The sequence below is a fragment of the Artemia franciscana genome, chromosome 11 (genome assembly GCF_032884065.1).
Source record: "Artemia franciscana chromosome 11, ASM3288406v1, whole genome shotgun sequence".
NCBI classification, from domain to species: Eukaryota; Metazoa; Arthropoda; class Branchiopoda; order Anostraca; family Artemiidae; genus Artemia; species Artemia franciscana.
Window position 1 is genome coordinate 12,437,045 of NC_088873.1, and position 25,075 is coordinate 12,462,119.

General features: G+C 34.0%; 1 protein-coding gene across 1 annotated transcript in view; it reads left to right on the forward strand.

Annotated features, from left to right (window-relative positions):
- The window catches only part of LOC136032553 (plasma membrane calcium-transporting ATPase 2-like), a 342,097-nt gene that overhangs the window by 153,017 nt on the left and 164,005 nt on the right, over positions 1–25,075 (forward strand). The window contains exons 7-10 of the mRNA XM_065712822.1: positions 836–865; positions 7,482–7,679; positions 11,364–11,566; positions 18,019–18,125. Coding sequence (XP_065568894.1) covers positions 836–865; positions 7,482–7,679; positions 11,364–11,566; positions 18,019–18,125 — 538 coding nt within the window. The remainder of the gene's footprint in view (positions 1–835; positions 866–7,481; positions 7,680–11,363; positions 11,567–18,018; positions 18,126–25,075) is intronic.

Here is a 25,075-nt window from a genome sequence, read left to right on the forward strand (position 1 = left end):
GAGAAGGGACCAAATAGAAAACATAGTAAGTGACGAGTAAGTTGTCATTTCGACGTGTTGTGTTTTAGACGATTCGCTCAGCACTTTCTTTTATATATTTTTTGTTATGGTTAGTGTTTATATTCTCTGTCGTGCATGACATTTTGCAACAAGCCTATAGTTCCAAGCTATCAAGTTATACAGGTAAGTCATTCTAGTCCCAAGCTTTCTGGGCAAGAAAATTCTTAGAAAAATTGGAACATTCTTCGTAAAAGTACGAAGAATGTTTATAAAAGTTCATTTTATATCTTCTGAAATTTTATACACTTTTTTTCAAAATCCTGAAGAAAACCACAAAAGCTAGTGGTAAAAAAGGGTAATTTGATAAAATACGAAATTAAGTAAAAATCAAATAAATAAAAAAAAATTAAAAAAAAAACAAACAAACATATTCGACTGCATTTAGACAGCATATTGATCTATATAAAATGACGTGTTGACCAGCCTATACTAAAATACTTATATATTCGGTGATGACACACTATTCTAGTCTTCTCCACTTCTGATGGGGTTTTCTGAGTAGTATGTTCCCTTTCTGAATAGGTTTTCTGAATAGTATGTAGAATAGCGTGCCACTTCTCATGGCAGACTATCCTACTCTACGGTAACACTTTAAAAAGAGTGTTGGCCGATTTCCTTGTGTGATTTAATTTGATCAACTTTATACTAACTTTTTTGAATATTGATTTATTGTATAATATTTTGTACTAATAATAATTACAATTTTATATTGATGTTGCCGTGTTATCAGCCGTACTAATTATCATTTAAAACAATTACTTTTTGTTGTTTTCAGAAGCCAAAAAGCAAGCCAAAAAACGAAAAGGTGAGTCAACATAGATAGTGTCGCTCATGTATTGGCCAAGCTTTCGCTTAATGGCTATTGTCTTTTCAAGTTATGTTCGCTTTCTCTCCGCTTTCCATGGTCCATGTTAACTTTTTCATAGGCATGTACAATGCGCGTTTATGTATAGATAGAATTATAAGCTAACATAAATTGAACATATAAGTTACATCTGTCAAATAAATGAGTACACAATGATGTTCTAACTTCTGTTCCACATTTTGAATTCATTCATGCAATTTCAAAGTAAATTTTGGTATTTTTGCTATTTTGGTAATTTCATAAAGGTAGTTTTCTTGCCTCCTATTTGTGGCTCTAATAACCTAAGGGATAATTTTCTTAGTTTATGTAGGGTTTAATTTACTTTATTGATTATTTCTTAATAAATATCAACGTTAACGTTAGAATTAAATATAAACGTTAGAATTTTATGTTGATTCAGTTTTATAATCCTGGCAATAATTCATTAAAAAAAAGAGATGTCATATTTTAAATGGTGAAGTGACTTCTGCGCCACCATGTATATAGATAGATATATAGGCTGATGTAAGTTTTGACTGAAGATAAATTGTAAAAATATGTCTGGATTAATCGTATAACATCAAATACATAATATAGCATTCATCCAAGTAATTTCAAGGGTGATTTTTCTGCTTCCTATTAGTGCTTCTAATTCACTAAATGCTTGTAAAGACACTTGCTTGTATATAGATACGCATAAGCTAATATGAACCAAGCTTTCAAAAAAAAACAATAACAAAAAATCCAAAGGTTGCACTTACTTTTACGTAATTTCAAGACTATTTTGTTGGTGCCTCTCACTACTTATAATGTGCTATATGCCTACTTGCTCTTTTATTGTGTAAACTGGTGGTGTTTATTCTCTTCCCTTTATTTATTTATTGCGTTTATTATATAATGGTGATTTATCCGATTTATCCCCTTGTAGAATAACTGCTACCAAGTATGAATTATAAACATATAAACTATTTCTGAAATGGAGAGTACCTCTACACTGGTCTCTATGACTTTATGTCATTGAGTTACTGGGTTTCTACTTTAAGTTTCCTGGCTGGATGACAGTTACATTTCTGTCAATAAGAAATACCGTGAATAATTTAGTCCATGCTTAGAAAAAAGACAAAGAAGATTGTTGGTCATCTTTCTCCCCAGGTTTGGTTTTTAGGTATGGTTTAGTTGTAATCAAATGTCAGAGCTCGGAGAAAGTAAGGTGTAGATGTTTACTCCTACGGATTTATAGTTTATTTATGGAAGGGGAGGGAATATTTTCAAAATAACTTAAAATAGATTAATTATGTAAAAGTAATAACCATAGGTATGGAATAGATATAGAATAGATATGGAATAGATATGGAATAGATGTGGAATAGATATGGAATGGATATAGAATAGATATGGAATATATATGGAATAGATATAGAATAGATATGGAATAGATATAGAATAGAAATGGAATATATATATATATATATATATATATATATATATATATATATATATATATATATATATATATATATATATAATATACATATATATATATATATATATATATATATATATATATATATATATATATATATATATATATATATATATATATATATATATATCAGATACAGATATAGAATGCACCATAGATAGGATATTTACGTCAACAACTCTAATTCTGTTGGAGGTACAAGATACTTCAACCATATAGATTGTTGATCAGTGAGTTGATCGTGTGAGCAGTATTATTATTTATAAATGCGGGCTGCTAGCTTTGAATGAGGAGATACTAGTATAGCTTAAATTATCAATATTCAATTTAGTGTAATGCACTTTTAGTAAACGCTAATAAACGTAATGCAAGTTACTCGAGCTCTTTACTAGATCATTGAAGGCTAACGTTTGCTACTGCTGATTTGTATTATCAAAAATAGTTGTTTTTGTTTCTTTGTGCTTTATTTGGTTTTAGGACATGTCCAGAAATATTAATTCGTTTATTTATTGCTTCTAGGGCCACATTTAAATGCGATATCACCTTGTTTATCAAATTTTAGTTGCTTAATATACTTAAATGATGGCACATCGCTACCTAAGACTTGGAAGAAAGGTTAATTTTACACTACCCAACCAACTAATAATTTTTTTTTTATTTTTAGAAAAAGCTCATATTTGAATTTCAAGTTCAAAATTAAAATTCAGCCATTAAAAAAATAGCCATTTTGGCCAGGAAATAAAAAAATGTTGGAAAGGGTTCTTTCTGTTTTGACGTTTGTGTAAACAACTACCCGGTTCCTTAGTATCACATTCTTTGAAAAATACCATTTGGTTTTTAAATATTCCATTATTATAGCGTAAACCTGTTTCTGTAACTACTCTACCAGTACTGACCATTTCTCTTTTTTTGTAGAAATTGAAATCCAGTTTTTAGGATTTTCGGATATAAAGGTATCTTATCTAAAGGCTTCTTATCTGTCATGGCTTTTTTTCGAATCTTAACTAATGCTCCTTTCATTTATAATGAAATGAATTCTTCTGGGACTGTTAACTGTTGAGGGTCATAGATCCATAGAAAAAAAACTCCTCTCTTGCTATCTTATTTCCTCTTGTAATCCAGGAATACATAAATAAGGTTTGTGATTTGTACACGAGCAGGTTCAGAACTAACTTGTCCCTTGGGACGAGCTAATTGAATTGGGGCAATTAACTTGAATATTTTCCTTCTCTTGAGTAGGAACGTGTAGACCTGATCCAGTATCAAACGTTGCTGCAAAACTTTATGGTTGCACAACAAACGTATGGGAGAATTGCGTAATTTACAGCCTTTCCTCAGTGACTAAGGAGAGTCATATCATCTCCAGAGTCATAGTTATTGGACCCTTTAACTATGTTGAATCACATGGCTATCTTCCAATTTTGATTGGACGCATTTGGGGAAAAAGTTGGAGGGCTAGTTGCCCTCCAAACTTTATGGTCACTTGTAGAAAGGTTGGAGAAAGGGTATAGAATAGTATAGAAAGGGTAGTAGATTTTGTTTTCGTTCAGGGTAAAGACCTGATCCTGTATAGCTGTGCAGTATCGTGCTCAATCCAACAAGCTCATTTCTCAGATCGTCCTCAATGGATAGGATAGTGAAGAGTTGGTCGTGTTGAGTAGATCTTATAAAATAGATGAGAGTTGAGTATATTGTGAAAAGCTGAGTTGAATTGAAAAGGGAATATTTGTGGGAAAAGTCAAGTAATGGCCAATTGTAGAAAAAGCCAAGACAGATTGTCCAATTAAATGGGCATCAAGTCAAGGTTAATTTTATCCCTCTTGATTGCCGTTGTTACTGTCTCCCACTTATGCTACACCTTCCATGCATGTCACTACACAATGCCGAACTAGAGTCAACCTTGTTGGAGGGTCTCCCCGGGGAACACACGCTGGTTGACAGTAGTTTACTTGAAAATTTTCAACTGTACTGGGAAATTTTCCTCTCATGCATGTCACTCCATAATGCCCGAACTAGAGTCAACCTGTTGAGGTTCTACGCTGCCTTTTTGTCAATTATAATAGACAATTTTCAATTATAAGTGAAATGCATGTCACTCCACATTTCCAAACTAGAGTCAACCCATTGAGGTTCTCTCATGCTAATTCACGATGGGGGAGCCGATATATCGGCAAAGTGTTGTTTAGCGATTGACTTTAAGCATCCATACTTTAAGCGGCGGGCATAGGCTAGATGGGATGAGGGTCTGACTGTCTGGTATTTATAAGTTAATTTAAAGGAATTAATTAACTCAATTGAGTACTCAATCCGGTATGCTCGTTTCTGAGAATGTGCTCAGTGAGAAGGATTGGGTAGAGCAGATCATATGCATTTGAGTAGAACGTTTAGAGCTTATTAGAACTTCGTATGTCTTGTAAAGCTGGATTGTGTCGTGTTAATTCAACTTGGTCATTTCTTACCACTTGCTGAATGAGTTGGATAATTAAGAGCTGATCGTATAGAGTTGAGTAGATTGTTGGAGCTCATTAGAGCTGAGAGTATTGTGCAAAGCTGAGTAGCAGAAACACTCAATTGAACTTGCTCATATTTCATCATGTACTCAATAAATATGATTATGTTGGTCTGATCATATAGAGTTGAGTAGATTGCTTAAACCTGAATATGTCGAGTAAAGCTGGGTAGTATCGTACTTAATTGAACTTCGTCATATCTGAAGACTTGCTCAATGAGTATAATCATAGAGAGTTGATCATATAAAGTCGAATAGATAGTTTAAAGCTGAAGGTATTGTTTAGAGCTGAATAGGGTAAGTGCTCAGTTGAATATGCTCATTTTCTAGCATGTACTGAATGAATATAATTACGTAAAGCTGGTCGTATAGAGTCGTTAAGATTGTTTCGAGCTGAGTAAATTGTTTAGAGCTGAGTAGCATTAGTGCTCAAGAGAACGTGCTCATTTTCTAGCATGTGCTCGGTGAATGAGATCGTGTAGGGCTGATCGTATTGAGTCAATTAAGTTGTTTCGAGTTGAATATATCGTTTTGAGTTGCATAAGTACTCGATTGAAGGTGCTTATTTCTGAGCATATACTCAATGGATAGGATCATGTAGAACTGAGAAGATTGTCTATTGATCAGATTGGCAGATAATAGGGTAATCACCTGCAAGTTTGAAAAATAAAACAGTTGTGTTCGAGAGGGGCGGGGGGCTTATTCTTACAGCCCTCTGGGTCTGCATCTGGCCTAGTCAATTGGATGTATGGATGACTGTATGTCTTAAATACTACCTATATGGCCTCTAGCTTGTATTTGGCTATAACGTTGTGTATAAAGTTACGGTATAATGTTGTGTTTGATCTTTCCTCTGCGCTACTGGTGTACGAATTCACAAACACTTAACTTTGTGTATAACTTGTTATTTACCGCTTTATTTTCCTTTTCATTTACTATGTTAGAATGGGAAAAAGGACTAGGAGTTCTGTCTTCTTGACTTTCTTTTCATTGGAAATTTTTTTTGTTTCCATGCAGTGCTCGATGTTGGAGCCCTTTCTATTTTATCTGAGAAATTATCGATCAATAGCGCTGTATCTCTTCTCTTTGAGAAAAGTGTAGTTTAAGAGAATCTATACAATATGCTGTCTAGTTTATGGAAGCTTGGGGAAGGAAGTGGGGTCTTTTTTGTGTGTCGCATCTTAAGCCATTAGCCGTGATATTTTGTCTCGTTTTTTTGATAAGGCTACTACAGTCATAAATCCTAAGTTTATGCTTGTGTTATATTAGACCTATTCTGAAAAACTTTTCTAAGATCTAATTATAAATTCTCCAAGAAGCTTTAAAAAAGTATGAATCTTTTTCTTTTATGTTGTACATAAAAAAAGGACTAGATATTTAGGCCGACTTTCCCAGGATATTTTACTTGGGATCGAATTGCCTCATTTTATTTTGTATTATTAGATTGCACCCATTTATTAGTGCAATAAAATTGTAATAACCAGCCGACAGTATTTCTTTCGGATTGCTTATCCAAAATTCTACTCCGAAATTCTTTCCGAATGCTTCGCTCTTAATTAAGTGCTAACTTTTAGTCCAAAAAATAAGGTTTGAACTGGAATTTAAGCTTAAAAACCCCAAATCTCACAGATATCTCAAGCTTAGTCTCTAAGGATGGGTTAATGCTACTTCGAATCAAATTGATCTCTTAACTCGTGATAACGTGAAGAAGACCACAGGAGCGCAGAAAATGTAGTTTTATTGTTGATCATTCATTCCGTACCTAGCATACATTATACTTTAGAACAATTATAATTGTAATACGAGTAATATTTGAAAGACCTTCCCTTGTTGAAATACCGAAAATTGTTATATTCAAATCAAAATATCGATGTAAGATATTGATAACTAACGTAGGCTGTTCTAAATGAATTTCCCTAACATTTGTAGAGTTAAACACTGTCCAGATTTACAGAATTTTGTGTGTGTTTCCCTGGTATCAGAGGAAAGGGGGAGTTTTGTAAGTTCTTGGGATATCCATTTCCAGTTATATCTCTTAATGAATTAAATGATGTTTTTTTGTAAGCTATTTTTAGGAATGATACCCGTTCGCCCTCGACTGGTTTGTGGATATTGCGTAGGTTTTTCGTGGTTTTTCTTTGGTGTAAGGGTATGGGTAACTATGTAAGGGTATTCAACCATTAAATTGTACGTTCGTTGTAGCATCGACAAAGGAAGCAGCTTTTTGTCTTCTTTACTATATATTTTTTTTCTCTTTTACTACGTATTAGTTTGTGTGAACGTTTTTTTTTTTTTTTTTTTTTTTTTTTTTTTTTTTTTTTTTTTTTTTTTTTTTTTTGTCACTTCAACAATCAATTCTAAAATAATGGAAAGAATGGAAAATCAGTTGACCCATGACTTGAGTGTTCTCTCCCTTATTTTGGATTTCATCCCCTCCCAAAACTGGAATTTTTTGGTCCTTTTATGACATGTATGCTTCAAGTGATTCTTGATTTTCTTTTTTCCGAAATGCCATTTAAGCAACGGCCTCGCTTTTAATTCTACTCTTACTGTTATTTTTATCGGTTCTCAATTTTATTTTTCAGACAAAGATGTTGAAGAAGGCATTGTTGCCAATAGTCACACTCCTCTCCCAACAACTGACGGTATGAATAATGTTGGCCATGAAGCAAACGGTGGAAAAGACACTACAAAAGAAGAAGAAAGAGTGAGTCATGGTAATAAAGAAAAAAGTGTTTTACAAGCCAAACTTACAAAATTGGCTATTCAGATTGGATACGCAGGTAATTTTATATTTACTTATTATTACATTATATTATATTATATTATTATCATATATCATATTATATTATTATCATCATATATTATCATCATATATAATTATCATATATCAATCATATATATATATAAATATCAATATATTATCATCATATATAATGAAAATCTCATATGCGATTCATATTTTTGAAAAAAAAAAGTATGAGCTGGATTCGTGAAATCATTAAAGACCAGATCTCCCACGCATTTCATACAGCGTTAATGGGCGGTTATCATTACATTAGACCAAAAAGGACTGCTTCTAAAATAATACAAGCTTTAATATGGCTGACAGTTGTATTGACATGACTGATGCAAATTTGAAGCAGACAAATAAAATATCAATCTCTAATTTTAATCCCTCTGCATTTTGGATAAGATCTATTTCTGAATGATGGCCGAACTCACACTTCAGAGTCGATAAACACAGCAAAAAAAGGATGTATGAGAATGATCAGCAAAAAAGTCTATATTTCTAAAAGATATAAACCCGAAGAATATTTAAAGGAATTAGCAAATTAATAATAAAAAAAAAATTAGTCATGTAACAAACAAAATACAAACACATACACATTAAAAAAGGAATACAGTGCAAGATTGTGGTAAAAAACAAGACTTTATAAAGCGTGGACCTAAAATTTGAAAACTTTGAATTTTTAAAGCAAGTAATTGAGTCTTTCCATATCCAATGTGTGTATAGAAGTGAGAATGGGGCTGAAAGAATTGGGAATAGAGAACGGTACTGGTCTCGCTTAAACAGTGACGGCTGAGCCATGTCATGGTATAACCAGTTACTTAATGTCCCGGGCTGTTGCACAATTACCCCATGTATGGAGGATTAGCCCGAAGAGGCTACTTTGTTTACCTGTAAATTAGACAAAGTTCTTCAATGACATTGTTGCTGCACAAGCTGAAATTCTTCAATGACATCGTTGCTGTAGACTACATGATTAGGAATTACCCTAGGGAACTGTAAGAGTTTGATCTTTTGCGATTTAATGGGAAAATAGGGACTTTTATTTATGTATAAGAGCTCACATTAAGCTCTTGGACCAAAGTCAGATAGCACCAGAATTTTAAGTTTAACTTCGAGAAAAAAGGAAGCATCTCGATGTTGCATTTATGTAGATTTATGTACTCTGTGTAGATTTAGGGGCATATGGGCATATTTAATATAAATGAGTATTTTATTGGTATATTGTTGTTTAATTCAAATCGATAATGCTATAGGATCCGTGGCGCTAGGAGCTTTTCATTCCTAAGAGAAATTAAGGTAAAGACTGTTACCATTGCTTACTATGTAGCTGCTGACGAGTTCATTAAAAAGGTAGAAATTTGAAAGAAAATTGAAGAAGTCATATTATTAATCTTCAATGCAATAAGATTGAGGCTGGAAAGGTTTCTATAAGAAAATTAATATATTAAATAAGAGATTATTTTCTTCAATAAGAAGTGAGTAGTCCTCTTATAAGTCAACCATGCTAATGGTTCGTCGATAATATTCCCGGGAATAAAGAAAGATCATAAATCAATTTCTAATCCTATTAATAACCTAATCTAACTTTCTAATTCCGTTTAAAAACTGAGTGTTTTGGCATTTCTATTTATAGTATATTATTGGATCACTACTACTACTAGCAATCGTGATCGTGCCTGAAAAATTTTCCTCTCAAATTGATCCCTTGTTGCTCTGGAATAACCCCTTTGGTGGGCGTGTCTTTAAATAATGGCATACTATAAGCACAGTGTATTAGCACACTACAAATCACACTACGAGCTTTTTTTTGGAATTGGGACATTTAATGGGAGATCACAATTTTTACTTGGGGCGGGGATATCTAATGTTCAGGGAATGGAGTGTTATCAGGTTGGAAAGGTGTTTTCAGGTGTATAATCTGATATGTCCTGAAGAATCAACCTTGGAGGGGAGAGTTCCAGTTCCCTCTAATTATTCTCAAGGTAAGTAATCTCTCTAATTGTTGTTAAGTGATAACTAATCAGCATTTTTTTTTTGTTTGGATAATTATTTTACGTCAAAATACAGACTGCATAAGCAAGCCTAGGTTATCTTGAGAAAATCTTGGGTAAATAGGGTGTTCGATTTTAAGCTGGTAGACTTACTGGGGACAATATTCTGCTTGCTTTATCCTCCTTTATCCTTTTAAAGCATCTAAAAGGTAAGTAGACATCATTTTTTGGGTCAAACGAAGTCACAGAAGCTACATTGTGATGGTGATTTTCTTTCTACCATAGTACCAACTTCTAATATTCTTTGGAATGGCCATTGAACTTATACGTGTCTTCAGAAAAGGTGGCGGACGCTCTTGAATGGGTAGCAACTTGTAGCACCTATCAGCGTAATACGCCACAGGTAAGATTAGCATGCCCGTAGTGAGCCATAGCCAACCGCACTAGTGCCGGAATTGGTACTAAGTCACAAATGAAAGTGATGTTATGGTAAGGTAATGTAATACAAAACATTTGGCAGCGTTAAAATTATAATGGTAGAAAGCTGAATTCATATCGATATTTGCCAATTTTTTATTCTTAATCGAGGCACCAGGTACAATTGATCATATGATTTGCCGCTAGTCTCTTATCGAGGTTTTTAGGTGACTCTTGAATCTTCTTTTGAAAGAGTCAACAGAAAAACTTCTCAGGGTTACTTCCTCAAGAAGGTCATTCCAGATTGAAGTAATATGTCGGATGAAGCTCCAAACTCAAATACTTTGTTCTTGGCTTGCCAGCCTCTATATAATGTGGCCGAGCTGTGCGCCTTCGTGTCTATCTTGCTGTTTAGACGCTCAGAGGAAAAATACGAGGAAGCTCTATAGAAGGAGGTAAATTTAAGCATCCATAGAAAACAGCCATCGACGTAGCATCAAACTTCTCACTAACAGACAGGAGAGAGTCGTGGGGAACAACTAAGCCTTACCTATTAACCCTATTTTTGGAGTGGTGCTAGCAACGCTTTCGGAGCACCAGCATAGAGCGGGTATCCTTACTCGGCCATGGGTATCATAGAATGTAATATTAAATCTTCGTATCATGGTAAACACTATTAAAACTAGACGGAAAAACGGCCAACTAATTTTTTTTACTTCTTTAAAAAGAATTGTGAACTCTAATGTTTTCTCAGCCAATCAACTGTTTTACAGGTTAGGAACCATTTTTAGTGTTTATGTGCCTACCATGACTGGTAGAGCTGAAAACGCCGTGTCGGACGTGGTAACGAATCGGATACGAAAGAAAAAGCTTGCAAAAAAGTGTAACTAGTTTATTCATTTTTATTTTTATTTTTTTAATCGAAGACTAATTTTCAACAATTAATTTGTCGCATCTGTCATTTTCAACTTCTCTTTAAAACTTGCCTTGAACTCAAATAGTTTTTATCTAGTCTTAAATTTAACTTGAACTAAAATTAAAAGTTTTCTTAACTATTGTATTTCGATAGAGATTTTTTTATGTCGAAGTATCCAGTTTTTATTACATTTGTTATATTATATTTATCAGCTCCACGACCGAACGACTATCAATCTATATTTGTAATTCACATTACAGCCATTGCAGATGGACTTTTATTCAGTTTCCTCTTTTTTTCGACTTTTTATTTGATTTCTCAATTTTATTCCTTTTTTCTTTTTTTGCAGGGTCTGCAATTGCTCTCTTGACTGTTATAATATTGATTGTTCGCTTTTGCATCCAGACGTTTCTTATTGAAGGCAAACCTTGGGATCCATATTACTCCAACCATTTTGTCAAATTTCTGATTATTGGTGTTACTGTATTAGTTGTTGCTGTACCTGAAGGGTTACCCTTAGCTGTAACATTGTCTTTAGCTTATTCCGTTAAGGTGAGTTTATTTTTGTTATTCTCTTACCTTCTGTCATTTCATTAATGTATTGGTCTCGGATGGCTTGGTGCTGCAGTATATTGACGGTTCTATTTTTTCTTGTTATAAATTCCTGATATTAGTTCTAGATGTGTTTTTGTACTGTTTTGCATTTAGTTGACTTAGTTGGGCAGCTAATCACTGCTTAAACAGTTAAATCACCTTCGAATCTCTAGTTTGCCTCTTAAAAATTGGACTGTGATATACTTATAGTTAAATTAACTACAGAAGATGCAACCATTCCTCGTAAGTTTATATTTACTAGGTAAATAATAATCGTAAAAAAAGGAAAAAAGTGCATTTTAGGCAGCTATTCATTATGGTTGCCATTTTAAGGGCAACCTGTTAGAACGAACCCTAGCTCATAGTAATTAAAATTTTTAAAACGTGGTAAAAACAGAAACATCAGACGAGGAAGAATTGCCATATGAACATGATTTAGGAATAGTAATTATCATTTCAATTAACCTTAATGATAAAAGTTTTTTGCGAAAACAAATAGCCTGAAACCCCAAAAATGGTGTCGGATCAAATGAAACTTTGACCGCGAGAAGGAATCTTACCTCCTTTCTGTACCAAGACTCTGTCTGTTCCTCGATCACATTCCATCTTCCCGGGCCCTATCTTCTCACCCGCAACAGACGACACCCGTCCTGCTAAACTTAAAACATATCGCAAGAGTTTTGTTCCGAGTTTTGTTGAATTGTATAATAGCCAGGAAAGCTTTTTTAGTTTTTGATTTTTAACTAAGTTTCTCTTTTTATTTGCGTATCTTGTACTGACATGCACATAAGCGATGATAACATTTCCCGATACGATATGTATGTACTAGTGCTTTTTGTGATGCGAAATTCAAATTTGGCAACCATGCTGTGGAATTTTTTTTTAAATTAAATTCTATTTTATTCTCAAACTGAACCAATGGAATCGTTACAGCTGAAAACCCTGTCTAGGAGGCTTACAGTCCCCCATCTTGACTAACAATCACTTTTTCACACGGGATGTGTCTCTCCTTATTTTTCATATAAGGAGTTTTTGACAAAAACTATGTTCAGCATACGAATGAAAAATCGTTACTTGGGATTCACGTGAATCTCACTGAAAATTCAGTGACTGAAAAAAATATAAGAACAGTCTTAAAACTCAATCACTGGCTAAAAATATCCTTGTTGTCGTTTTATCCTTTCCTTTTCTCATTTTCTGCTCTTATTTTATTCACTATATTTTATTATCTGTTGCTTGTCATATCCATGGTTGTTTTGGGACTGTCGATGATACTGGGTCGCTGTACTTGAAGGTCAACTATTAGCTGTAACATTGTCTTATAGAACATCCTGTCTCTACATGGTGAATGGAAAATGAAGAGAACAGAAGTAAAGAAACAAAAGGATAACGAGGGTAAAGAAACAAAATAAAGAAACGAAACATGTAAAGTAAACAAGTAAAGAAATGAATTAAAGAAATAAAACAATAACGAGGGTAGTTTTCAGCCAATGAATGGAAAATGATCATTTTGAATCCGAGTATTCAAGGTAGGTGAGTGAATAGCACTAAAAAATATAAAAGTACTGAATACGGTTGGGTAGAGGTCCCTGCCATAAATTCGCATATATGTTATTCGTTAGTTCATTATTCGTTTAATTCGTATCTCTCTTTCATCCTTCTTCATGTCTTTTCCTTTCTTTTCCTTTCACCATATGCTATTAATTGTTGTTTGTCACGTCCATGGACGTCTTAGGATCATATTAGGCCATGGGCGTGTAGACACTAAAAATTTAGAAATTCAAATAGTTTATTATTTTAAGTTTTGTAAGTCTGTATTATTATCTGAAGTTACGTTCCTGGTTAAAATGTTGCGCTTAGGCATTCATATGCCTGTATAGAATTAAAAGCACTTGGCACAGTGTCCACTGTTCTTATTATGCATGGCTCTTATAATATCTAGTTATTTTTTTTTTAGTTTGATCTCAGCCTTATTCGGTATCGGATTTGCTGTAGTTGGCTTGGTATTGGTGTGTATTATCTACACATACAGGATTGGAACTAGGTTTTTTAACATTGAAGAAATTTGAAATTTAGTTCATAAGTTTTTTCTGGAAGTTTATTGAAAAGACATCCGATCAGAAATCTGTTTGGTCTACTTTTCATCTATGTATACGGTCTCCTCTGTATACAATCTGTATACACGTCATTTGTATCCTTCTATAAAGGTGCTTTGAGTTTAAGCCCCAATATCTCATTTTGTTATGAAAAAGAAGATAAAGAAACCCATGAAGAAAGACAAGATGGTGGAGCTGGTTTTAGCTTTAATTGTCGGGTGTGATGTCGGTTGGGATCTATGAAAGAAAGAGGAACACTGTGTAACTCCCTTTATCCTTCCCAACCCTCTGAAATGCTAGACCGCTGCTCATATTTAAAAATGATTTAAACAAGATGGCTCATTCAGCCTACTACTGCTACTACTACTACTTACTACTCACTCCGGCACCAAACCGCCTGAGGCAAACAGAACTGCGCACGCTCCTCCTACATCCCAGTATATTCAAAACCTCCATTTTTACACCTTCCTAAAAATTTCTTCAACTTACAAGTCTTTCAGATTACAATACCTGCTATTCCAATATTTTGTAAGCTTTGTCGGAATCATAATTTCTATCTCCAGTTACCTTTTCCCCTCCATTTAGCCCCCCTTCCCCTCTTCTTTTCTCCTCTTCTTCTATTTCTTTTTGGAAGTGGGGATTTTTGTTATTGTTACTTGTCTATTCCATGTTTTAAAGGAGACATATCAGTTTCACCTATCTGTTTCTCTTGTAAAAGTTAATATGTATACTACATATAATATGCTACATAGAATACTACTTAACATTAACACGCATATAATATGTATGTTAATATGTATACATAACAAGCAAAGCTTCTTGGGCCGAATAACTTTTTCACGTCTGTAATAGTGTTTTAGTATTAATAAAATGATTAATGATACGTTGTATAACGTTAATTCAAGTAAGCATAAGTCAACAAAGCTAAGTAGGCTCTGAACTTTTTCTCTTGGCGTTCGTTAATCTTCCCTTCAATCTGTTTTATTTCTTATCGGCCCAATTTTCGTCTCTATATATCAGTCTTGTCTCGTCTATATACAAGTCATTGTAGTTTCCTATTTTCTTCAAAAACTTGCTTTGTGTTTAAGCCCTAGCATTTGGCGTTGATGCTGTTGAAAAACAGAAGATAGGATAGCATAAACAATGGCAACATGGTAAAGCTGGTCTTAGTTTTATTAGAGAAGACTCCCCATATTTGTTGCTAGCTTTGCTTGAGATCTTTAATAAATCTCCCGGGGATCTATCCAGGAATGAGGAACGCAATCTACATTTCAAAAAGGATAAGGGGAACGTGGAACTTATTCTGGGCGGAGGCCAATATCTGTACAATATGCTCAAATCTTAAAGAGATTTTGTGACTTGTATCTTATTATCTTCGAGATCGTGTTGTATCTTATTATAATGCCTTCTGAACTTTCAAGAGTTTGAATATGCAAAAGAGATCAGCTTAAAGAGATATAAGATTAACTTGACAATTTATAAGTGCAAGTAAATATTCTCTAAGACTAGAATCTTAATTTTTTTTTTTGCTTACTTCTATCGTTAGGAAATGTTGAGTTATATGGAAGGGATAAGCTTTAGAGTAACCAAGGATTTAAGGCGAAGGCGATGTAAATTCTGCTTTTTGTCTATTATTCAGAATTTCTTTTTATAGAAGAAATATGAGAGATAAATGTTGATGTACTCAAATCTTTCGGAATTGAATCTTAGCTTTTGATGGAATTACCCATGGAAAATCATCATAAAAAAGGAAGAAGTTTCCAATTTAAAAAAAAAAGAAAAAAAGGAAATTTTAAAAGGAAAGTAATAAGACTACCCAATAAACCTATTTTTATCCTTGATAATTTTTTAAAGACTCTTCATCATAGATTCCGGGTTAACGTATGCTCGACAATTTATTATCGTACTAATCATCTCGTTTAAATTCAATTAAGAATCATGACTAACCTGACTTGACTTTAAATTAAAGTCGTTTGAATTAAAATCGAGCATTTTTATACAATCCCTCATTAGGATTGATATAAAAATGATGTTAGTTCATTTGTTAATAGATAAGTCTATTTATTATCCGTCCATGCGACCTAGGACAGAAGAACTAAGGTAGATAGTGATAGAACCTATAGTTTTCCAAGTGTTTGGTTAAATGGCACGGGTAAACGGCGGAAGTAAGTATGCCTCTCTTATTGGACCAATACTTGTTTGTTATCATTTAGCAAGGCACACCCGCCTAGAGTCTCAGGCAGGTTGACCAAGAATTAAAAATTGACATAGGATTACCATTAGATTGACTGGAATGAGAGGTAAACAAGGTACGCCTACCGTTAATTTGCGTGGAATGACAGGCTAACAAGCGTCCAAAGTAAAGTATAGTCAAGTGGACTGGAGATTAGAGGAGATTGGGAGTTGCTGTAGAATTAAATTCTTTCTTAATGTTGTTTTCACGCCTACTCCCTGTTTGGCCATTCATTAGAGAGTTTGAAAATCAAAATTTTATCTGGCAAGTCTGTTTGCTTCCATTATACAATGTTTTCAGTCAAATAAGGTGTAATATATATATTTTTCGCTCCTTGTTCCTATCCCTACACAGGGAAGAGCATATCTCGATTATCCCCATTGTAATTCCAACAGGCTTTCCCAGTAGGCAAAGCTTATATAATAAGAACAATCTCAGTTGCCTAATTGTCTTTTCAGTCCTGTGGACATGGTCAGTCATATGTTTTGAAAACTTTTTATTTAGGGTCACCAATTGTCTTCAAATGACTCATAGAAGCTCACAGACTATTTGAATTACCTTTAGTTCTGCCCTATGTTCTGCCCTAGCATGGATGATAGATTGCCTTTCAGCAAGTGAAATGACATCATTTATATACACTTCTGGAAGAGGCTCGTGTCAGCTTTACCTCTCGCTCAGACTATCTGTCTTGGCTTATTCCTCAATTAGCCATGGTTCTTCAGTCCACCAATGTTTATTCTAATTCAAATAACATTAGTTATTTGTTCCATAGTCCTTACTGTTCTCTCAATCATAAACTAATGAATTATTAAATACGGTAGGTTTCAAATGATAAGTCGGCTAGTTAACAAATAGTTTATGTTTTGGAATAAGAAGATAAAGGAAGAAGAAGCTCTTATGTTACGTGGGTTAGAAAGCAACTCCCTTAAGATACAACACATCTTAAGGACCCTCGTCTGAGCTAACCCACTTTTAATAATAGCTGCCCGAAACTTGCCGCCTGAGGCTTTTATGGCGTTTTGTTTAAGCGTGGATGAGGGAGTCATGGGGTTAGCCTTACTTTTTATGAACGGGCATTCTTTCACTAACGGGCATTCTGGCGGGGTAGTGAATTGTTCACTTTGTTTTTAAAATATGCAAAGACAGGACTTCCAGACCAACCATCAACCAGTTTGTCTAGGTAGAAACGACGTCGACTCGCTTTTTGGTGCCCTTCGAAACTAGGATGCTTTGAAAGGTCAAATAACTACGAAGGATTTTTTGTTGGGCGTGGTGAAGGTGGGGAAGCACTTAAGTTTTTTAAGGGGAGGGGAAGGAGGGTCTCTGGCAATTTGTCTTAATAGCAACAAGCTGGCAACATATATGTTTCCAACTAACCCTCAGTAACATAACCTTCAAAAATACTATCGAAATGTATATATAATTTCTTACAATGCGCTTAATCCAAATTATGAATATAAACATATGTTTCTTGGTTTTCCTGCTTCATAAAGACACATAAGGAGAGGCTTGCTGTTGCAGGAATTATTTATAACGACTCTGTGGCTATAAATATTTATCTTTGGAAGTTAATTTTTTCTGTGGTGGGGGGGGGGAGAGGGTAGAGCGTGTTAGGGGATAGGAGAGAATCCCCTGGGAAAGCCTCTTATTCATTACTAAACTTATTCCGTCTTGATTGATCTGCATACTACGTCTTCTGAATCGAGAAAATCTTTGTCATTTCACATTACTTTGAATTTATTTACTGCTTTACTTTCGTTAGGAAGTTTTAAACAGACCTGAAAGGTAGGATTTCTAGGAATTTTAGACGGGACGAGGGACTTGAAATAAAAGTTTGGAACCGTTGGCTCAAATTTTGAAAATTTGAAAGTTTCAAATTTTGTTTCGCTCAAATTTTCAAAAGTTTGGCTCAAATTTTGAAGTCTGCTTTGCGGGTGCTCTTCTGACCAGTCTTAGAAAGAATGTCTCCTTGTCTGCATTTATGAACAAAGTAGCGTTTTATCTGAGACTCTAACTGGAAACCTTTGTCTATTGTTAAGTCTTCCATTTTTTCCTTTATTAAAATTGATTTCTTTTAACAGAAAATGATGAAAGATAACAACTTGGTGCGACATCTTGATGCTTGTGAAACAATGGGCAACGCAACTGCCATCTGTTCAGACAAAACCGGAACACTGACAACCAATAGGTATATAATTGTTTTCGTCTTCTGTTTCTGCCATTGGATCTACATTTTTATTTCATTAACATACTAACTTCACTTTGTCTATGCTATTTTTACGAGCATGTTTTATTCTGTTTTTTCTTCTATCTTTTCTATATATATTCTTTTCTTTCAAAACGAATCACGTGAATAAAACAACGCTAGGAATGGAATTGAAAATAAAATATACATTTTATAAAAAAAATATAAAATACGAAAATTTCTAACTATTGACAAAATAGAGGCTTTACGGGTGATCGATTTGCAATTTCCAAGTAACAATAACAACCATAAAATTGTTTGAACCAAATTATTTGGCAATCAAATAACAACCATAAAATTGTTTGAACCAAATTATTTGGCAACCAAATAACAACCATAAAATTGTTTGAACCAAATTATTTTGCAACTAAATAACAACCATAAAATTGTTTGAACCAAATTATTTGGCAACCAAACAACAACCATAAAATTGTTTGAACCAAGGAGAATATTGCACAAAAATCCTAGTCGAAGAAGCGATGAAAGCTGATTCAATGTCTTGTTTAAATAAGATAAATTCAAAGTTTTTTCGGTTTTTTCGCCATCATTTCTAACAAAATGATGTTTTTTCGCTTTCAAGTTTTTTTTGCCATCATTACTAAATGATACTTTTGACACTTAATAAATTCGTGAGATTTAAAAACAACAGATTTGAATTACCTAGGACAATGAAAGTTAGATCTGATTACTTGAATTGGTTAGTTGGAAACTGCAACCATACGTATCTAAAAAAAAAAAAGAAGAAAAAGGGAATTAATTATTTAATGGAAAAGTAGCGGGCATAGAATTTGAAAAAAAGAGAGGAAAATGATTGGAAAGTCAGTCATAAATAAGCTAAAACCAGATGGCACCCAACAACTTAAGAAGCTTTAAGACGCTTAATTCTTCTTTTGAAGATGAAGTTTTCGTTTGGAATCAGCAAGTTATTAATGTTTCAATTTTTACAGACACAACGTCGTCAAATTTAAATAATTATTTTTTGTTTATTGTTGTTCACAGATCAACATGGCAACACCGACAAAACTGAATACTGCAGCAAAAAGCTCAAAATTTCGAGACAACTGAAAGTTTTTTCTAAAGCAAGACTTTAATTTACAGCTCAACCCCCCTCGCTGAGCTAGCTCTATCGGTTGGCTCATTCCGTTTTCTCTTATCTTAGTTGATTCTTAATATATTGCGAATTTTTTTTCTCTCTCCATTATGTATTAATATCCTCTATTTAGTTATAAACGTATTTAATAATTCCACATAATTATGATATTCAAAGACGTTGTTTGATGTCTTGCAAATCTTGGTTTAGAGCTTAGCTCCTGCTTAGTTTTTCTATCGACCGCTTCAATCCGTCTTTTCATATCTTCATTGATTCATAATATATTGAGAATTTTTGTTCTCCATTGTGGGGTATATCCCGTTTTATCACATAAATATATTCACACAATTATTGATAATTCATAGCGTCGTTTCATGCTTTGCAAAATATTGATTTGCACCTTTATGAATATGTGTCAATTTGATTTACAGTGACAAAAAAAGGTAACTAAACTTAAACTAAAACGTAAATAAAACGCGTGAACTTCAAAGATTTCATACATTAGATGAATAAAGCTGAATTTTAACTAAACTTAAACTAAAACGTAAATAAAACGCGTGAACTTCAAAGATTTCATACATTAGATGAATAAAGCTGAATTTTAGCTATCAAAATTGTCGTTTTACGTTGAAACATTAAAACCGTAAATAAACTTGTAAAACGTGAACCAAAGCAAAAATAAAAAGCTTAAACTTCAAAAATAGAATACGGTAGGTGGATAAAACTGAGTTTCAGCTATCAAAATTGTCGTCTTACATTGAAACATGAAGACCGTGGATAAACTTGTAAAACGTGAACCAAAGCAAAAATAAAAAGCTTAAACTTCAAAAATAGAATACGGTAGGTGGATAAAACTGACTTTCAGCTATCAAAATTGTCGTCTTACATTGAAACATGAAGACCGTGGATAAACTTGTAAAATGTAACTGAATGGGAACTAAAACGTAAATAAAATATGCTAACTCCAAAAATGTAATACAGCCGATGGATGAAGCTGAATCTCAACTATCAAAATTGTCGTCTTACATTGAAACATTAAAACCGTAAATAAACTTGTAAAACGTGAATCAAAGCAAAAATTAAACGTTTAAACTTCAAAAATGTGACAAGGTAAGTGGATAAAACTGAATTTTACATATTAAAACTATCTTCTTACATTGTAACATGAAAACCGTGGATAAACTTGTAAAATGTAACTGAATGGGAACTAAAACGTAAATAAAATATCCTACTACTACTACTACTACTAATAACTCACTGCAGCACCAAGCCGCCTGAGGCCAACACAGCTACGCACGCTCCTCCTCCAACCTAATCTATTTAAAGCCTCCCTCTTTACACCCTCCCAGGAAGTTCCCATTTCCTTTAAATCCTTATTTATGACACCTTCCCAACCCAGACAAGGACGACCTGCTTTCCGTGTAGCCCCAGACGGTTGGCCAAAAAGGACAATCTTCGGCAATCTGTCATCCTTCATCCGTAGAACGTGGCCTAGCCATATCAACCTTTCTTTCATTATAGCCCCAGAAAGCGGGATTGAACCACACTTTTCGTACAACCTACTGTTTGAAATACGGTCAGTCAGCCGGGTACCCAGAACAATCCGTAGGCAATTTCTCTGGAAAACATCTAGTAAATTTTCATCTGCTTTTCGGAGTGTCCATGCTTCAGAGCCATATTTGACCATTGTCATCACTGTAGCTTCCAATATTCTAATCTTGGTTTGTAGGCTTATCTTTCTATTCTTCCAAACTTTTTTTAACTGTGAAAAAACACCCTGAGCTTTAGCTATTCTACTTTTAACATCTTCACTGCTCCCACCATCTTTACTAATAATACTACCAAGGTAACTGAAACTCCCAACCTGATCAATCTTTTCGTTACCTAAGGTCACCTGTTCATCTTCACTTATTCCTAGCCTTAGTGACTTAGTCTTCTTAACATTAATTTTCAAGCCTATTTTAGCACCCTGAACTCGTAAAACCTCTAAAAATTCATTCATTTTGCTCACACTTTCATCTAATATGCTTAAATCATCAGCATAATCTAAGTCCAGGAGCGTTCTTCCTCCCCATTTGATTCCATGGTCTCCAATTGCCTTTCCTGTGCTCCTTAAGACGAAGTCCATCAAAATGATCCATATAAAGGGGGATAGAACACAACCCTGCTTAACTCCTGATTTAATACAAAACCAGTTGCTAACCTCATTTCCTACCTTAACCGCAGCAGTATTATTCTCGTACATAGCGCAAATCACTTTAATGTATTTTTCTGGTATACCATATAACGATAAGACCTTTGTTAACGCTGTTCTATCAACAGAATCGAAAGCTTGCTCATAATCGATAAAACTAAGGACCAAAGGTGTTTGACAACGAAGGGACTTCTCAATTATTAACCTAAGAGTGAAAACATGGTCGACACATCCTCTACCTTTTCTAAAACCGCATTGTTCTTCCCTTAAAACTTTGTCTACAGCATGTCTCAGTCTAAAAAGTATCATATTACTCAGTAATTTGCTACCTACAGAGACCAGACTAATGCCTCGATAATTACGACATTCACTCTTGTCACCTTTCTTATACAGTGGTTTAATTAAGGTTTTCCTAAAATCATTGGGTACTTCCCCTTTTTCAAAAATCATGTTCATAATCTTCAGTAGCTTATTCCTAACCTTAGAGCCACCATATTTAAGGAACTCATTAATCATACTATCAGCACCTGGGGCCTTATTATTTTTTAATCCTTCTAGTGCTGTCGCTAATTCTTCCTCACTAAACAAATCTTCCTTCACATCCAAGGTATCACAAACTTTTTCATTTTCATCTGACGACAATCAGTTAGTAAATAAAATATGCTAACTCTAAAAATGTAATACGGTAGATGGTGAAGCTGAATCTCAACTATCAAAATTGTCGTCTTACATTGAAACATTAAACCGTAAATAAACTTGTAAAACGTGAATCAAAGCAAAAATAAAACGTTTAAACTTCAAAAATATAGTACGATAGGTGGATAAAACTGAGTTTCAGCTTTCAAAATTGTCGTCTTGCATCGAAACATGAAGACCGTGAATAAACTTGTAAAATGTAACTGAATGTGAACTAAAACACAAATAAAATATGTTAACTCCAAAAATGTAATACGGCCGATGGATGAAGCTGAATCTCAGCTATCAAAATTGTCGTCTTACGTTGAAACATTAAAACCGTAAATAAACTTGTAAAACGCGAACCAAAACAAAAATAAAACGTTTAAACTTCAAAAATGTAATACGATAGGTGGATAAAACTGAGTTTCAGCTTTCGAAATTGTCGTCTTACATCGAAACATGAAAACCATGGATAAACTGTGTAAAATGTAGCTGAATGTGAACTAAAACGTAAATCAAATATGTAAACTCCAAAAATGTAATACGGCCGACGGATGAAGCTGAATCTCAGCTATCAAAATTTTCGGAAACATTAAAACCGTAAATAAACTTGTAAAACGTGAACCAAAGCAAAAATAAAACGTTTAAACTTCAGAAATGCCTTAAGTACCTTATCTAAATCTTGATATATAAATTTGTTGATGCAGAAATCCTAGTTGCTACTCTGTTGTTATTTTCTGTAGCTCTTTGCTTTTTTTCTTCAATATTGACGTGCTCTTACTGGCTTTAAGCTATTGCAGTGAATAAATATATTCCTGTTCTGACTGTACTAAGCCGTCACTAAGCAAGGATGAGAAAATAAACTCGAAATTTATCTTGATTTGCCAGTCATTATATACGTGACAGATGCGCATGTATCACTAGAGTTAGGCAACATAGTGCCTTTTAAACTGCCCCAGCAGAGCTATTCGATTTATTAGTGTTTTCAATATTTGAATACATATTTCTAAGAAAGCCAATTACTTGGCAAATTTGTTTTATGACAATTCTATTCCTAACTTTTCTCTCTGTATTGCAAGGTTCGTGGATTTAGCTGCTCTGCTAACAATATTAGTAATTACCATTTCTTTAAACGCTTGAAACTTTTTTGAAAGCATCTAAAAGATGTCCCGCTGGGGATCTTGGGGCTTACTTAAACTGTGAGATTGCCCCACGTGTCAACTGATTTCTGGATAATGCTGTTCAGTGAAGATTCTAGCCGGCATACATTCTATATGTTATCAGATCATTTTTTTGGGGGAAAGAGCAGAGGTTGAAATGATGGAAAATACTATTTACCATTTTTTAAGTAGAAGGAGGTTTTCTTTTTTTGATCGATCATAGGGGTAAAAAGGGGTATTATTAACGAGGGAGACTCGAACCGCAGTTTTTTTAGTACTTTCAAAAGAGCTGCTTATTCTAATTAAACGGCCTTTGTGATTCAGGGGTCATTCTTAAAGCATTGAAACAAAATACAAACTTTAGCATAAAGAGCGAGATATTGACGAGAGGACGAACCCCTTATATACGTAATAATTTCTGTTCGTTTTAAGCGTTAAAGTTGCTCCTTACTTTCAGTGGAAAGCTTTTTTTTAATTTAAAATATCAAAGAAAAATACAGATCTGTTTTAAGGGAAAGATGAACAGAAATAAAGTCAAATAATAGTGCTATCAATGAATTAATGAAACTCGAAGCGAATAGAAATTGCAACAAATAACCAATTCAAACTCAAACAGAGCGTTTTTTGTTTTCCCTTCACTGTGTTTCTATTATATCAAGGCGAAAACAGAGCTTTTTGGACAATACTGTGTATTAAGACTACAGATGTACATTTAAGCTGGCTTTTACAGGTTCTATTTAAAAGTTTTTTTTCTGGAGTACCTATTTATGTTATAAGCGCTTACACACTAAAAGCCCAGCAGGTGGGAACTTAAGCGGGAAATTTTCCAAAATAGCTTCTAATTGAAGTGGGCATTAAGCAAAGATGTATTTTGACCCGATTTATATCGGTAACAATCATGACCAAGTGAGGAATAGGCTAATAGAAAATAAGCATTAAAAAATATTAAGAGCATAAAATAAAATCCGAAGGTAGGAAAATGATTGCCCAGTTCAGAAGTCTAAGTGTGATATTGCCATAAAGTTATAAAAATCGTAGGGTGAGAGGAGGCTTGATAAGGGCTTCTAAAAGTGATTATGTACATATGAGCGGAAGGTTCGGTGTTGAAGTGGAACAGGTCCAGGAGAAAAAAGTTCTATTCAAACTGTGGTGATAGTTGACAGCTGCTTGGGAGACAATTTGGCTTAGTAGTATCCCATGATGGGTCCTGGACTTGTACCCATATTTGGGCATATGGGTAATTGACCTACTTACACGAGCAAACTATAAGAGGGACACATCATTATGTTTACACATGTATCGGTTCTCGATTGTATTACTTCTTTCATGAATATACAAATTAAATTATAATAAAACATTTTTTTCGGGGGAGGGGGCATTGGGACTCTTGGAAGGGGGCATGGATCACCATGGATTTGTCGCTTTTAGATACATTAAAATTCGGTTCGCATTATGAAACGTGTCCAATTTACGTTATATAAGCGCATGTAAAGACGAGTTTCATTCGATCCCCCCCCCCCCAGAAAAAAATCCAAGAATTAAATTGTCATAAAACATACTTCGACTTTCATTGTTAATCATACCCTGACAGGTATTTGAAAATGAGATACCGTCTGGATTATGTCAAAATTGATGATACTGAAAAATTACTTCTTTTGGAAACAAATTTGTCACTTTCATCATCAGTTTTCATTTTCAACTCGTGCGTAATGTGCATGTCGACTATTGGGCATTATATATTGGCCATAGTTGATGTGACTAATGGGCATAA